The 16,598-nt window shown below is 37.0% G+C and overlaps 1 protein-coding gene across 1 annotated transcript in view; it reads right to left on the reverse strand.

Annotated features, from left to right (window-relative positions):
- The window catches only part of WDR35 (WD repeat domain 35), a 43,923-nt gene that overhangs the window by 2,493 nt on the left and 24,832 nt on the right, over positions 1 to 16,598 (reverse strand). The window contains exons 15-26 of the mRNA XM_058179171.1: positions 16,334 to 16,443; positions 15,794 to 16,004; positions 15,035 to 15,115; positions 14,799 to 14,935; positions 12,050 to 12,253; positions 11,034 to 11,180; positions 10,559 to 10,691; positions 9,120 to 9,230; positions 3,688 to 3,852; positions 2,415 to 2,555; positions 1,247 to 1,403; positions 561 to 801 (exon numbers count right to left, since the gene is read on the reverse strand). Of these exons, the coding sequence (XP_058035154.1) occupies positions 561 to 801; positions 1,247 to 1,403; positions 2,415 to 2,555; positions 3,688 to 3,852; positions 9,120 to 9,230; positions 10,559 to 10,691; positions 11,034 to 11,180; positions 12,050 to 12,253; positions 14,799 to 14,935; positions 15,035 to 15,115; positions 15,794 to 16,004; positions 16,334 to 16,443 (1,838 nt within the window). The remainder of the gene's footprint in view (positions 1 to 560; positions 802 to 1,246; positions 1,404 to 2,414; positions 2,556 to 3,687; positions 3,853 to 9,119; positions 9,231 to 10,558; positions 10,692 to 11,033; positions 11,181 to 12,049; positions 12,254 to 14,798; positions 14,936 to 15,034; positions 15,116 to 15,793; positions 16,005 to 16,333; positions 16,444 to 16,598) is intronic.

Below are 16,598 nucleotides of genomic sequence, written 5' to 3' on the forward strand. Positions count from 1 at the left end.
AGTTTACTTCACTTTTAAAATGTATGTATTTTTATTTTTGCATATTTGGGTTTTTTTTTCATTTTCCCCCCATCACTATTTTAAAAACAAAAAAATACATTAAAAATGAGGTGTGCAGGTAGTCCTCATTTAATAACCATAATTGGGGCTGGCACCTCAATCAGGAAGGGAAGTGATTACTAAGTGAAACTCCAACTGAGTTTATGAACTTCACTTCAGCTTCCCTTTGCTTTACAGACTTGTGAAGGTTATCGATACAAGGGTTGGGTCGCAAAGTTACTTTTTCATCCCTGTCATAACTGTGAATGGTTGCTAAATGAGGATCAACCTATATAAAGAACACTTTTCAACACTGTATGAAGGCTTTTGCAAAGGGGAAATCCTCTTCCCTCCCTTTTCCTATGTTTTTCTCCCTTAATCCAAATAGATTTTGGGAACAGACAGAACTGCTGAGAGAAAGGGAATATGTATCACCTACAGTATTTCTTTCTGCTGCACCACTGATTTCCATCAAACTCAGGATATCATACTGTAACTACAAGAAAGAGTACCGTGCTTACTCTTCAAGAAGACCATCCAAGTCTGACTTTTTGCTATCTTTAGGATAGTGTTTTGTGAATATTTGCAGGGCAAGCTCTTCATATTGCTGCTTCTGGTCAGGATTAAGATTTTCTAAAGATTCCAGTTTAACAAAGGCTTTTGAACAGGTACCGAATGCTCTGTTAGCGCACGCACACAGAGCCAATAGGGAATAGATTTCTACTGCAGGAATAATGTCTTCGTAATCCCTCAAGTGAAGAGCTGTTAACGTAGAAAGCAATAGATTTAGAACATATCCATCTATTAAATTAAATAAGCAGTTTTCTTACATAAGTACTCCTATGTTAATGTATTGAAACCATTGGCTGGCACCCAATTGTTGTGATCCACAGTATGAAGTGGCTTAATACAAGCAACAGGAAAGATCTGCGTAGAAGAAAACTCTTAAGATCTATACTAAATCCCAAAACTGGAAGAAATATGTTCAACATCCAGAATACAATAGTTGACTACTTAAGTAGTCAATAGCCATAAATGATTCAGGCTAGGAGTTTTAGATCTTTAGCAATTTTAGTAGTGTTTCTTCTGAGGAAAGAATTTCTCCAGATATACAGAATAGCAACATTGAAAACATTTGCTTAAGGGCTGCATACGTAACACAAAAATTGCCCCATGAATCCAAAGTGAAAAAAAGGCATCACCGTACCTGTTTTCATTGCTGTATCCACATAACCTTCATACAGCTGCCTTTGGGCAAGTATGAAAAAATGGTAAGCCTCAGCTCCTCGCCAAGCATTATCGATCAGGCGACTGTCTGTGGAGAGAACATCTTCTTCTAGCAAGCCAGCTAGGGCTGAAGTAGCCTGGCATAAAAGATGTAATAAAAGGAAGTAAACAAGCGATAACATGCCTGTTATTTACATTAAGTTAGCGTGCATTTCATGCATTGTAATAATGCAATTCGTGATATATAACAATGTTAGGTTGTAAGCCAATGAAGTATAAACAGAAAAAGCTTTTAAAGGGAAGTAAGCCCATGTTTATATCTTAAATTACAGATTCATCATAAAAACCAAACATAGTTAGCAATAGCAATAGCAGACTTAAATACCCGCTTCACAGTGCTGTACAGCCCTCTCTAGGCGGTTTACAGAGTCAGCCTATTGCCCCCAACAATCTGGGTCCTCATTTTACCCACCTCGGGAGGATGGAAGGCTGAGTCAACCTGCAGCTGGTGAGAATCAAACTGCCAAAGTGCTGGCAGTCAGCAGAAGTCGCCTGCATTGTAATGACTATGCCACCACAGCTCTATGTACTTGCATAATGGTCCGATGCACAGAACCTATTCATTTCAGAAGCGGGAGGCCATATTGTATCCAATCAAATGTCAATAAAAGGGACCAAGAAGCTGTTTCACCCAAGGTCTTCCTCCTACTAATTAGAATTTTTCTTAAGGGAGAAGTGTCATTAGACGTTCCACGATTTTTCTTTTTTTTAATGGAAGATGTAAACAAAGGAAAACTGCCTGAGGAACAGCAGTAGCTTCTGCAAGATGGTGAGCATGGAGTAAGTGTTTTGATTGTGCATCAGTTATCACAAACATGCAAAAAAGGGGCAGGGCATGGTCTGTAATGTTGTGTCCAGCATCTTGCAGATACCAACTTCTCACTCCAAAATGCTTATGGTGAGGAATCTATCCTATTTTGACATATAAGTTTGACCTGATACATTTGTAAAACCATTTTTCCAAAGGGTATTCTAAATATTTTTGGATAATATTGATAGGAAATGTGAGTTGTCACGTTATGGAAATACTTCACTGTTCTATTTCCTTGCAGTCACACCAGAGATGATGAAGCTTTCTGAAATTTTACCTCTGAAGTCTTTCCTTTGACTTTTTCTCTCTGCGAATTTTTTATTTGTTCATGGTATTGTTCAACAAGTAAAGCCGACATGACATATAGCTTTTTAACCCGTAAAGGTTTGGTTCTTTTTTTAGCTTCTTCATCTGCAATCTGCAAAAAGGAAAACATTACAAATTAGATTTATTTTCTAATTACAGTGCCATATACAAAACTAAGACCGTGAAAGTATTTTGCACAGTAAATAGATTTATATCCTACGCAGACATTTGTGAAAAACTTGACAATATTCCAAACTGTTCTCCCGTTAATAATTTTCTCTCTTGCCTGGAAGCAAAGGATTTTTTAATAAAAGTCTTTTTTGCATTCTTAAATTGAATATGACCAATAACAAACGCTATTGCAGAATGGAAAAATAGGCATATTATGGATATCTTTGGATGGAGTGAAAAACATCTGTACTTATTTTTTTAGTTAGGAACCAAATGTTAATTTGTATATGAAAGGTAAATTGAATCAAGTTTAATATCACAGGCATACAACATTAAAGGTATATTCATAAACTTTCATCCAAAAAACTGTATGTCAAAAATATCACATGTGGTTAGTCTTTATGCTCATGGCTTGGTGTCTCAGAAGAATATAGGAAAAAACAAGATGTAAAAGCAGCTTCTAGTTCAATAAAACTACTGCTGAACAAACCGATAGATGCTATTGATATGCATCAAATCTCCTTTAAGCCTGCAAAGGCTTATATAGATAAAATATATACCCTGTTTCTTCCAAAATAAGACATCCCCTGATAATAAGCCCAATCGGGCTTTTGAGTGCATGTGCTAAACTAACCCTCCCCCCGAAAATAAGCCCTCCCCGAAAATATTTAAATGCAGAGTTGGAAATCAGGTAAGACAGCAAGAGGAGCCCCATCTTGCTCTATGAGCCCCAAAATAATAAGAACTCCCTGAAAATAAGGCCAAGCGCTTATTTCAGGGTTCAAAAAAAATATAAGATAGGGTCTTATTTTCAGGGAAACACAGGTAGTATGACAAGAGAAATGTGTATATTTACTGTATTTCTAATAATAGAAGCATCAATGCCAAAATAAAAAATCTACCATGAATAAAAACTGTCAATGCTCCGTAATATACCATAGATTTTTGTATCTGCCAAAATCTGCCCTAAATCTTCTGCAGCAAAAAAGAATCTATTCCATGAGATATTTTTAAAACATCACTGTTTACTCCATTTCTCCCTTTTTTGTCCAGATATCCCTTAACGACAGTACCTTGAACATAAGTTTTGCAGCGTCAAAGAAATAATTGGCTTTACGATATAGTTCAACGGCATCAAGAGGTTTATTCTTTTCCAATAACTGAGACGCATATCTAGCAAGAAGAGAACCAATCTCTTTCATGTTGTGTTCCTTAGCTAGTTCAACAGCTTTACTCCACTAGAAGAAAAAGCAACAACCATTAATCAATTCAAATTTAAATTTAGGAGCAAGTCTTAAATAAATGTACTCTCTTATCAGGGAAAGTAATCTAGGGGACTTTAAGATTACTAGGTCATGGGTACATTTCATTTTGTAGGGATATATTAGGGCTGCAAACTTGTGGAACAGTTCTCAGAGTTGTGGGAAAGTAGGGATAAATAAACATGTTCTGTAGCAATAGCACTTAAGGGTTATATTCACAGTACTGTACAGCCCTCTCTAAGCAGTTTACAGAGTCAGCCTACTGCCCCCAACAATCTGAGTCCTCATTTTACCCACCTCGGAAGGATGGAAGGCTGAGTCAACCTATAAGACTTAAAAGTATTGTTATGTCCTTTTACATGGCTTCTTAAGATAACAAGATGTCATGGAATTACAAGAAGATTTACTAAACGGTATTTTAAATGGAAAAAATCTGCCTTTTGTGATAAGGTGACAGTTTAAGTAGCATATAGGTAGTCCTCGATTTAATAACCATTTGGAGTTACAACAGGGTGCTTTGCGGACTGTAAAGCACTTCCTCCCATCATAAAAAATCACACATACACACACACAGAGTCACATCATCACATTTTGGGTATTTGGCAGCTGGTTCACATTTATGACTGGAGTCCCATAGTCACATGACCATAATTTGTAAAGTTTTTTGCTGGTTTCCAGTATTTTTGGCTAGTTTCTGACAAAAAGTGCCCATCTGAGAGAATGAATTCAGACTTACTGTGTGATTTGCTTAACAACTATTAAAAGAAAAAGCTGTAAAATTGGGCCCGCTGCTGTGGATCCCTCCACTTATGACTATCACAACTTATGACAGAAATTCTGGAGCCAGTTGCAGTCATAATTTGAGGACTATCTCTAATTCACTATTTGTATCACTGAAACTAGAATTGAGTTTTTAATCTAAAACCTCAAAAATAACAATTGAAATCACAGAGAGATGGATGATCTTGAAATTTTGCAGGCCTTAGTGTTATCTGAGTTTGTTACATGGACTCCATTACTAAACCATGAGCTACAGATATTCTCTTCTATTGAAAATAAGTTTATTGTACATTTATTGTTGGATTAGAGAAAACACAATAAACAGAATAGGCTTTTATTACAGAATGTTTTGTGAGAATATGGACTGGTAGTTCCTTACTGACTGATTAAGAGTACTACAGTATACTATTGTACTACTCTTATACATGTGGAAAGCCTAAGGAATGGTTCAATCTGGAGCAGAAAATAAGACAAATGTGTGTGATATTTCTTCAGTAGTTAAATGCATTTATGTATAAATGTTTAATAAATGATTATGGTAATATTAAAGATATATTTATCAGGGACATGAATGAACATATTGAATGCAAACAATGCCATGTTGTTAGTCAAATGTTAGATGCAACGAAGAGTATGGATTTGAAAATTAACTTTTAGTCTGACAGGAAAATGGAGTGACCAATTATAAAACATTCGTTGTTAGTTGTGAAGTTATGTCCGACCCATTGCGACCCCATGGACAAGGTTCCTCCAGGCCTTCTTGTCCCCTACCATCCTCTGAAGTCCATTTAAACTCATGCCTACTGCTTCAGTGACTCCATCCAGCCACCTCGTTCTCTGTCGTCCCCTTCTTCTTTTGCCCTCAATCTTTCCCAGCATTAGACTCTTCTCCAGTGAGTCCTTCTTTCTCATTAGGTGGCCAAAGTATTTGAGTTTCATCTTCAGGATTTGGCCTTCTAAAGAGCAGTCAGGGTTGATCTCCTCTAGGACTGACTGGTTTGATCGCCTTGCATTCCAAGGGACTCGCAGGAATCTTCTCCAGAGTTCAAAGGTAGTTTGATAGTTTACTTCTTCGGCGCTCAGACTTTTTTATGGTCCAACTTTCACAGCCATACATTGCAACTGGGAAAACCATAGTCTTGACTATATGCACTTTTTTTGGCAGGGTAATGTCTCTGCTTTTTAATACGCTGTCTAGATTTGCCATAGCTTTCCTCCCCAGGAGCAAGCGCCTTTTAATTTCTTGGCTGCAGTCCCCTTCTCTTCTTCCCTGGAGCCCAGGATAATAAAATCTGTCACTACCTCCATTTCTTCCCCATCTATTTGCCAGGAATTGAGAGGGCCGGATGCCATGATCTTAGTTTTTTTAATGTTGAATTTCAAGCCAACTTTTGCATGCTCCTTCTTCACCCACAACAAGAGGCTCCTCTTCACTTTCTGCCATTAGAGTGGTATCATCTGTGTATCTGAGGTTGTTAATATTTCTTCCAGCAATCTTAATTCCAACTTTTGATTCATTTAGCCCACCTTTCTCATGATGTGCTCTGCATATAAGTTAAGCTGGCAGGGCGACAGTATACAAACTTGCCGGACTCCTTTCCCAATTTTGAGCCAATCAGTGGTTCCATGTCCAGTTCTCACTGTTGCTTCTTGATCCGCATACAGGTTTCTCAAGAGACAAATAAGATGGTCTGGTATTCCCATCTCTTTAAGAACTTGCCACAATTTGTTGTGATCCATACAATCAAAGGCTTTAGCCTTTATAAAACATATCAATGGCAAATATAGAGGATAGGTAGTCCTCGGATTACAACAGCAATTGGGACTGGAATTACTAAGTAAACTGGTCATAAAGCACAATGTCACATGACTATTGTTTAGTGAGAGCAATTCTCACAGTTCCAATTGTTGTCATTAGGTAAGGACTATCCATGACCATGAATTCCGACTTCCTGCTGGCTTCACCACTGAATCTGCTTGTGGGAAGTTGGCAGGGAATGATGGAAACTGACACTCAGCTTTTAATCATATTGTAGGGATGCTGGGGCAACCAGAACTTTGAGGACTAGTAAATCTCCTTAGTTTAACACTATCGTAATTTTGAACAGTCACTGAGCGAATGGAAATAATCCAAGGATCACCTGTATTACCATGATCACCATGAATTAATTTGTGTTTGCAGAATGTTTACTAAATGCCTGTAGAAAGAATGTTTATCAGAAGGAGGGGAAAAGGTTGTATATAACAGCCTGCTTCTCTCCATTGTTTTATGTGAAACTCAGAATTTGGTAAGCTAGGAAAAATGTAACAGTAAGATGAAAGTAGTGACTGTGGAAAACATACCCAGAGCGAAAGAACGTGTGTATTTTGTGTATGTGTGTGTGTGTGTGTGTGTGTGTGTGTGTGTGTGTGTGTGTGTGTGAGAGAGAGAGAGAGAGAGAGAGAGAGAGAGAGAGACAGTGTGTGTCCCAGTACAAAATAAATACATTAAGATAGTCTAGGCATATAGTGAGAATGAATGAAGATTGAATTGCAAAATAAATATACAGAAGAAAGAATGAGTTGAAAGGAAATGAAAAACCAACACAGCTATAGTTGGATAAAATAATTGAGATTCTCAAAAGGAGAGAAATGGGCTGCTTCAAGAAAAGAAGTTTAATAATAATAAAATGCCCATGAGAATCAATATATATTTGTGTTGCTATTGCATTAATCTTTTTCCTAACCACCAATGTAATTCCAGCTACAGCTGTAATCTCCATTTTTTAATATTTGTCTATTCACCTAGCATTATAGTACTTGCTGTAGTACTTACTTTTGAAGGTAATATTTTTTGTCATAAAGGGAAGCAGGGATATAGTTGATACAATAATTAAATTTCAACCATTTTATCATTTAGGGAGATAAGAGTTTTTAAGAGGTAAAATTGGTTCTTTAAACATTTTGTCCCTTAGCATTCCCCACCAAATGGGGGGAGAAAGCCCAAGTTTATTTATTTATTTATTTATTTATTTTATTCGATTTTTATACCGCCCTTCTCCCGAAGGACTCAGGGCGGTGTACAGCCAAATAAAAACCCACAATATACACTTTAAACCAAGACTAAAACAAAACATATTACAAGATGGCCAGGATTTAAAACAGTTTAAAACCCTAAAATATAAATAGCCCCAGTTAAAATTTAATAAAACATCTAAGCCAGTCCCGCTTGAATAAATAGGTGCGTTTTCAGCTCACAGCGAAAAGTCCGAAGATCAGGCACTTGACGTAAGCCAGGGGGAAGTTCATTCCAAAGTGTATGAGCTCCAACAGAGAAGGCCCTACCCCTGGGGGCCGCCAGCCGACATTGTCTGGCGGACGGCACCCTGAGAAGGCCCTCTCTGTGTGAGCGTACGGGTCGGTGGGAGGCATAGGGTAACAGCAGGCGGTCCCGTAAGTACCCGGGCCCTAAGCCATGGAGCGCTTTAAAGGTGGTAACCAGAATCTTAAAGCGCACCCGAAAGACCACAGGAAGCCAGTGCAAACTGCGCAGGATTGGTGTTACATGGGAGCAACGAGTTGCTCCCACTATTACCCGCGCAGCTGCATTCTGGACTAGCTGCAGCCTCCGGGTGCACTTCAAGGGCAGCCCCATGTAGAGAGCATTGCAATAATCCAAACGGGAAGTGACAAGAGCATGAGTGACCGTGCATAAGGCATCCCGGTCAAGGAAGGGGCGCAACTGGCGAACCAAGCATACTTGGTAAAAAGCCCTCTTGGAGACGGCTTTTTAGGGTTATTTAGACAGCAAAATGGGTCCTTTTTCCTTTATATTCTTCCAACCTCCACAAAAATTGAGGTTAATCAAATATTTTGTTCCCACTGATTCAGATGGTGTTTTTGAGGCTGCAAATGGGATGGAGGCACGAGGTTGTATATCCATGGATTACCCTTCCATAGTTTAACTGCGGTATCTTTTCTCCCCACCCACAACAACATATTTTAAACAAGTAGCCAAACTATGTGAGACAAAGGATACCTAGATTGGACCTCTATTATGTTTCTAAAATTAGTTGTGCAAGAACTTTTGAATGGAACCATGGAAGAAGAGAATTAATTCCCACCGGTGTTAATTGTTTGAGAACCGGTGTATTCCCCTGAAAAATAGATGGAGTGTATGTTTGATATTTGGGGATTGGCCCATGAAAAAATCTTTAAGCTTCTCAAACTGGTCCCTGTGTTTCCAAATATGCTTTTAGACAGTAAGAGAATTGATTATATATTTCTCATCTCATTTCTGATCTGGCCATTAGAGACACAGAATATGAAAACACATAAATCCCTAGGTTGTTATATTCTCTTATATATTCAATCTCTTATCTGCCAGTTGAAGCTGCAAGGGAAGCTATATTGAAATCAACCATTAAATTAATATGGATAAGCTCCCCCAAACAATGTCTCCTATATTACACTTATATTTTTACCTGGTTGAGATTTACACAGACATCTACTGCATCCTTTGGTCTGTTACATTTCAGAAAGGCAGCTACAGCTTGTTCACACATTCCCACAGTAACAAATTTATGGCTTATATCCTAAAATATATGGAAAGGTATTATTACATTCTAGAAGAGTAGCAGCATAAGGTATCAAAACTCCTTAATTTCTAACAAACTGAATGTGGCAGGTGCCAGCAAAGAAACTCATTTGGGATGAGAGAAATACAAAATGTGATATTCTAGTAACCAAGATTAATCAGGAGAATTATTATTTCCATCGTTTCCGGTATTTTACTCTTTATATTTTTTGATATACTTATAGAAGTATATCAAGTTAACATAAATATATCAAGTTTTATAAATTTAAAATATAGCCTGTGCTATGCTGCTTTTGCTTTATTACGTACAGAGAGCATTTCACAATTGCAGCCCCTTTAGGTATTCGATCTTAAAAATGTGTATGACTGATGTTATTTTTGTTCTAAAGGTCATATAGGACAAAAAATTGTCAGAATATTCATGAGCTGGAATGGAGACATGCTAACAAGGTCAGCCAATGAATAGGCATAGCAACTAACTCAGCCAATGGGGACTGTTTAGAAACAGAAACTTAAATAAGAAGTCTGGGCGTGGCTTAGCCCTGCAGCTTTAAGCTCTGAGTCTGATTCTGTGCTGAGAACTAAACAAGTCTGGGCTTGCCTGCTCTGAACTCTGAACTGCAACTAGTCTGCTGTGCTCTGATTGTGTTTTGCTTGTAACTGCTACCAGGTTGGAAGAAATCTGCTGTTGTAAATTTACTTCATGTATTATTATGTATATAAAGAAGTAATGAATCCTGCTGCATCAGTCTGCCTGTGTGTGCTTTCTGGATTTGATTTTTGACAAAAATATCATTTGTAAGTTTTATTGGACCGCATTATATTTTTTATTAGATTTCCTTTTCAACGTGAGGAACAACCTGGTTTTTAAACTTTCCATTTATTTCTTCAGTATTGTTACCCTCAGTAGAATCAGACCACTAGTAGTAGAAGTAAGGATTTATTTTTTCAGATAAAAAAAAAAACTTGCTCAAATCAATAAAATACAGAATACAGTTCTAAGCATATGTAACCAGAAATAATTCTCCCAGAACTTAGCAGTAGCATTTAGACTTATATACCGCTTCACAGTGCTTTACAGCCCTCTCTAAGCGGTTTACAGAGACAGCATATTGCCCCCAACAATCTGGGTCCTCATTTTATCGACCTCGGAAGTATGGAAGGCTGAGTCAACTTTGAGCCTGTCAGGATAGAACTCCTAGCTATGGGTAGAGTTAGCTTGCAATACTTCATTCTAACCACTGAGCCATTATGGCTCTTAATCGATTTCATTCAAGATAAGTAGCGTACAGTAACTAATCCCAAAAAGTTGGTTTTTATACTCACTGGAAGCAACTTGTTATTTTCTGGAAGGGAGTTAGCCAAATTTTCTAATGCTTGATAGTCTTCCAGCATATAATAACATTCAGCTAAACGCTCATGGTTTCTGCCTTGTACAAAGTAGGGAACCGCATTCGCCCTACAATGGTAAAAAAAAAAAGGGAAATGACTGATGATTTGTGAATATTGTTAAATGTGTAATGAATATTCAGGGTGTAATCAAGCAAAGGCATGATTTTGGGAAAAAAATGTCCAATTATTTATAACTCTGTAACAGAATTTTAACAGATTTTGCACTAGAGTCATTTTATTCTTCAGTTTATCAAAAGAAAGAAGCACTATTTTCCTGCAAACAATTTCTTTAATTAAAATTACAATCAGAGAAATACATGGTACTATTCCATTTTCATCCTTTGTTTTGCAAAACCAAAAAAAGTCAGTTGCAATCACAATTGGTTACAACTGGAAGTTACAAGCATACCATTTCTGTCTATCAGCGAAGTACTCCCCAATTTCATTGTGTGCCTGTTCAAGGAGGCTGTCGTCTCCATGGCCTGAGCCTGTTTGCAACAGCTGCACTACTCGAAACCCATTGCCTAGTTTCATTCGTAGGTCAACTGCAAGATCTCTGTAAATGTGACAAATAGACAACTTTAGCAAAACCAAACCAATATCATTCACTCTTAGTTGTAGCCGTTAGGGCATCAGACTAGAAACCGGGAGACCGTGAATTCTAGTCCTACCTTAGGCACAAAGCTTGTTGGATGACCTTGGGCCAGTCACTTTCTCTCAGCCCCAGGAAGGAGGCAAGGGCAAACGACTTCTGAAAAACCTTGCCAAGAAAATTTTAGCGATTTGTCTAGGCAGTTTCCAAGAATCAGACAGGATTGAATGAGGAAAAAAGGGTAGCAAATGAAGATAATATTGTTTCAAATTTCATCTCAGTGGACAATCAAGATCTCATCTCCTTTGCTTTGGCATCATTTGCAATACAAGTGGTCTGTTTTATATAAACCAGCTTTAGAAATTATTGGATGATGATCAGAAATGCTCTGAATTTTGTGAAGCTATGTCAAAGCTATAAAAAATATTCAGTTTTAAATAACACAGATGATAATCAATGGGTGGGGGGAGGGGGTAAATGACAATGGCAGTGTTTGTGTTGTTGTACCACAACTCCACTTGTTCTATACATGAGTCACAAATATGTACAAAAGGGGCAGAGCCTGAAGGGAGAAACAACATGAAGCTGCTTTTGTTATTTAGTCATCTCTGGACCCTCTGAAAACAACTTCCTGTCAAGAAAAATTGGCTATTTTGACCTTTCTGTAATACTTCTTCATGCTTTCCAAGGAGTCCAGTTTGGGAAATGTAATTTATGTATGCACTCAACACTTTAAAATTAATCACTTTAAAATCATATCTTCCCTCCCTCAAATGCTATTATATACTTGGGATTTTTTTTACTCTTTAATTAAATTTATCTAGAGCAGTTACCTTCTATCCATGTCCAAATACATTCTTTCAGCTTCTTCAAATTTTCCAAAATAAACTGCCACTTCAGCTTGCCTAAGTGCTTCACTCTGGAGATTGTGAAGGCGTTTTACAAACTTAATACCCTGGTAATTTTTATAACGTACAAAAGCTTGCTCAGCAGTGTGAAGATCAAGTTTCTGGAGAGCTGTTTCAGCCAGTAGACGCCTGTATAAAGTACACATATTTTATATCGACATAGATATCATCTTCATTTGGAATACAGATAGTCCTTGACTTATGAACATTTGTTCAGTGACTGTTCAAAGTTATGAAGGTCTGAACAAAAAGATTGATGAACCTGTCCCCAACCTTAGGGCCATTACAATGCTCCACTGTCATGTGATTAAGATCTGGGCACTTGGCCAATGATTGCTTGGGGGAAAAACTTTGGACATGGGATTGACTTAGAGGTGTGGCAAAAACTTTGGATGCAGAATTATAAAATGATAATGTCTACTGCATACAAAGAGAATTTGTATAAGATGTTTTTATAGATGGCATTTCCCCCGACAAGAATTGCCAGAATGTTCAAGAATAAATCTGAAAAATGTTGGAAGTGTCATCAGATTCCTGGTTCATACTACCATATGTGGTGGACATGTGTAGAAGCTAAAAGATATTGGTCTAAAATCCACACATGGTTGGAAAAGATGATAAAGAAACACATCGACTTCAAGCCAGAAGTTTTTTTTACTGGGAATTATATCTGAAGCGTATAGTAGAGAATTGAGATACTTGATTGTAAATGTACTGACAGCCGCTAGGATTGTGTTTGCTAAAAATTGGAAAAATGAAAAATTACCATTGCAAGATGAAATTATTTGGAAAATGATGGAGTGTGCAGAAATGAGTAAATTGACATTAGAAATTAGAGAACAGGAAGATAAACAATGGTTACAAGGGAAAATATGTTAAAGGGATTTAATGGAAGATTAGAATAAAGGAAAATGTTTGATTTATATAATTGATTTCAGGGAATGGAATTGAAGATGTATAATATTAATTTGGAAAAGTCAATTTGAAGGGAGAGAATGAAATGTTATAGTTAATTAAAGATTAATTGATCATAGTGTTGAGATACATATCAGATTGATAAAATATAAGTTTAGATAAATTAATTGGAATATCTATGGCAAGTTGCACATAAGATTGGGGATCAACCCACCGATACAATGTATTTGGATTGAGAATGGTTTTATATAGGTATGTTTGTTAAAAAATTACAAAAAAATTACAAAAAAAGAAAAGATCTGGGCACTTGGCAATGCATCCACACTTACAACCATTTGATATATGTCCTGTGATCATCTTTTGCAATCTCTTCTGCTGGCTTCCCCAGGAAGTCAATAGGAAAGCTGACAGGGAAGAGCACAAGCTATTGCCACTTTCTAAAAGGATCCCTCCTATCTTTAGGGACTAGCTGAAAAAGTTCTGCGCTGAAATCCAAGAGGATTTTGGCATCAGGCAATTCAGCCAGCCCCCAGAACCAAGAGGTGCTGAAAACCAAGAAGGATTTTTAGCCATGGAGGATTTTCAGTCCCAGATACAGAGGTTTCAGAAGCAACTGGCTTACTGATGAAGATTCTGAGCCTCCCACTCGGAAGATTGAGTTCAATCCTAGGTAGCGAAGGATCTTTTTCTTCTAGGGCATGAAGAAAACATATCTGCTGTGAATTCCACATAGGCATCAGGAAGGGAATCCAGCTAATAAATGCTCAGCTCCATCCAGTCACCCTGACTATACCCTGAATTAAGGGATTACAGCATCGTAAAAAGGGAGGTCTTTGTTATGGAGAGGCTATAGAAGCCTCTTAACTCTTGGGCTGAAAATCAAAGTGGCACTGAGGCCTTTGCACACACATCCTGACCCTCCCCTGTACCCTTGCACACCGTCCCCAATCCATGCTGTACCCTCACACTCCTGCACCATAGCTTCATGCACCCTCCCAGACCTTCTCATATATCCCTTGCTCCCTCCCTCACCCAGAAGCATGTGGGGTTTGCAACTTGCTGCCGGCTTCCCCACTGACTTGATTATGGGAAGCTGGCAGGAAGTTGCTTCCCTTAATGATCAGGGTTTTCACTACCTGGGATAGCCTGGTGTGTTGTTGATAAGCAAAGTGATTGTACTTTTCAACCATCCTGCTTAGCGATGGCAATCACAGTATTCCACGAAAAGCTTCACTATTTTAAACTTTATAGTTGAAGTCTATCTCTCGCGATGTGAAAGCTAACTGTCAAATTTGAAAAGAGAGTGGCATGCCGTAATGAGTAGCTAATAATGTTGGGTGTATAATTCTTCCAAACTTATTTCTGAGGCATATTTCGTCCTACTGAATTTATCCTTCAAAATCGCGAAACTGTAAAAAGTCTCAGAAATTTTTTAGTCCCAATTTTCACCTCTGCACTTTGTACCCTTCCTTTTGTTTATTCTCTTTTTCTTTTTAAGTAGGATAAGTTAAATTACTGGAGGGCAAAACTCTGCCTGACCATTATAGAATAATGGATAGTCATTATAAAATAACCATCCATGGTAGGAGGAATAAATAGCTCTGAAAATTTTTCCATAATTTCTCTATGTCCAATATTCTCTGCCAGTAATGTTTATTCTAGGAATGTAATAGGAATTACTGCAAGCTACTATTATGAATCATTATACTGATAATACATAAACGCTTGGAGGGAAAAGAAATGGAAATAAGATTTTTACCAAAGCCTTGGATGTGAATTTTCTTCAATGAACTGAGAAGATTCTGCAATCCCTGCCTCTTTAACAATTGCCTGAGCATCTCGTAGTGATCTAATATCAAAATGTATTATGCAGTCCTTATTAGGGTGTTCAGGATTCTATTTAAATAGAAAAAAAAGATCTCTTACTCATTTCCAATCAAGCTATTTTTTTTCACATGGCATTTTCATAGATTAAAAACATTTTTTAAAACTTACCTTTAATATTTCATCCAATAAGACAGATTTGATTTCTAAATCTTCAAAGTTGCAAATATATCCAGAAGTTTGAATGGGCTCCTTGGAATATATAAAAGTAATTAATGGTAAATGAAAAACTTAAATGCATTTTGGAAGTGCTAGACAAAGTCTCTGAATCCTGCTTAAAAGATTTTTACTCGTGCTATTATAGTTTCTTCACCTGCTCAAAGGGTTGAACACCATAGGTACAACTTCCCTCCCCAAATATTTGAAACTTTTAAATCAATGACTAAAGGAGAACTATGAGAATAAAAAGTATCAATTAAAACAGATATGACTGTAATTGTTCTGAAGGATAATCAAAGATGACTTCAAAGATAATTCAGACCACCAGAAGATACTAACTGGTGATAGCCAAAAGATGTGAAGAGAAATCATCTTTATATTTTACTTGTAACCTTCTAAAATGATAACCTATCTTTAAAGTTAAACCATGCTAAACCAAATGTTTCTATTGTTCTGTATTTTTATGCCCAATAAATGAATGTTTAATTCAACTATCACTTTATAACCATGACCATTTACAAATGGTCAGATGGAGGGGCAAGGAAGTGGTGGTAGTGGCAAAAATCAAAAGAGAAACAACTCTTTGAAAATGATTATTCAAGGAATTTTTAGCCCACTTTAGTTATTTTCTTTCTGAAATTTAAAGAGGCGGTTGATGATATTGATCATAATTAAATTAATATTTTTTTTCATTATTGTTAGTTACTCTACCTCAGGATCCAGGTTTCTAAACACATACATCCTTGTTTTCTCCATCATGGCAAACAAATCTGGATTGTCTTTGGCCCATTTCATATCCCAGACATCTCTACGTTCCAATTTGAGTTGTTCACCGACTCCTTGGCTTCCTGAACCATCAGTTACTCTTGTATCCAAGTCAAAAAAAGTCAGCAATCCTAACATATCTATGATCGCTAGACGACTACAAACATAACAAATGCAGAGGGGAAAAATACTTTTGATTAATATTTCAGTGTTAAATTAAAAACAAGCACTTTATCTGGATACCTCTTCAGCAAAAACAAAAAGAATTTTAAACTAAAGTTTGCTCTGTAATACAAATATAGAGAATAGGAATATTTATTTAAACAAAATTTAACATTCCCATCATAGTTGTTCTTTACCTGTTTTAAAATCTTGTTTTCAGTATAATACATTATCTACAATCCTTCAAGACCCATTTAACCAATTTATAAGACCTGTAACTAAAAAATTGAGAATCACTTTAATAACAAACCTTTCTTTTCTTACCTAGACTTGCAATTCAAAGACATTTGGTAGGGCCGACAGTTTAGGATATATTTTCGAATTAAACCAACATTGGGGAGCCTGTAACTCTGAATGGTGCCAGATTCTCTTCCCTAGGCAAAAATAAATAGTGAGGCACTATGAAGCAAAACGGTTCTTCATTAGAGCACTTAATAAGGCAAATAGTGTATCATGTCATTTAATAAACCTTTGCTGCATTTCGGAATGGCTTTTGTCTTAATATTCTGATTAAATTAGTAACTGAATA

Source organism: Ahaetulla prasina, chromosome 1, assembly GCF_028640845.1.
Source record: "Ahaetulla prasina isolate Xishuangbanna chromosome 1, ASM2864084v1, whole genome shotgun sequence".
In the NCBI taxonomy this organism is placed as follows: domain Eukaryota; kingdom Metazoa; phylum Chordata; class Lepidosauria; order Squamata; family Colubridae; genus Ahaetulla; species Ahaetulla prasina.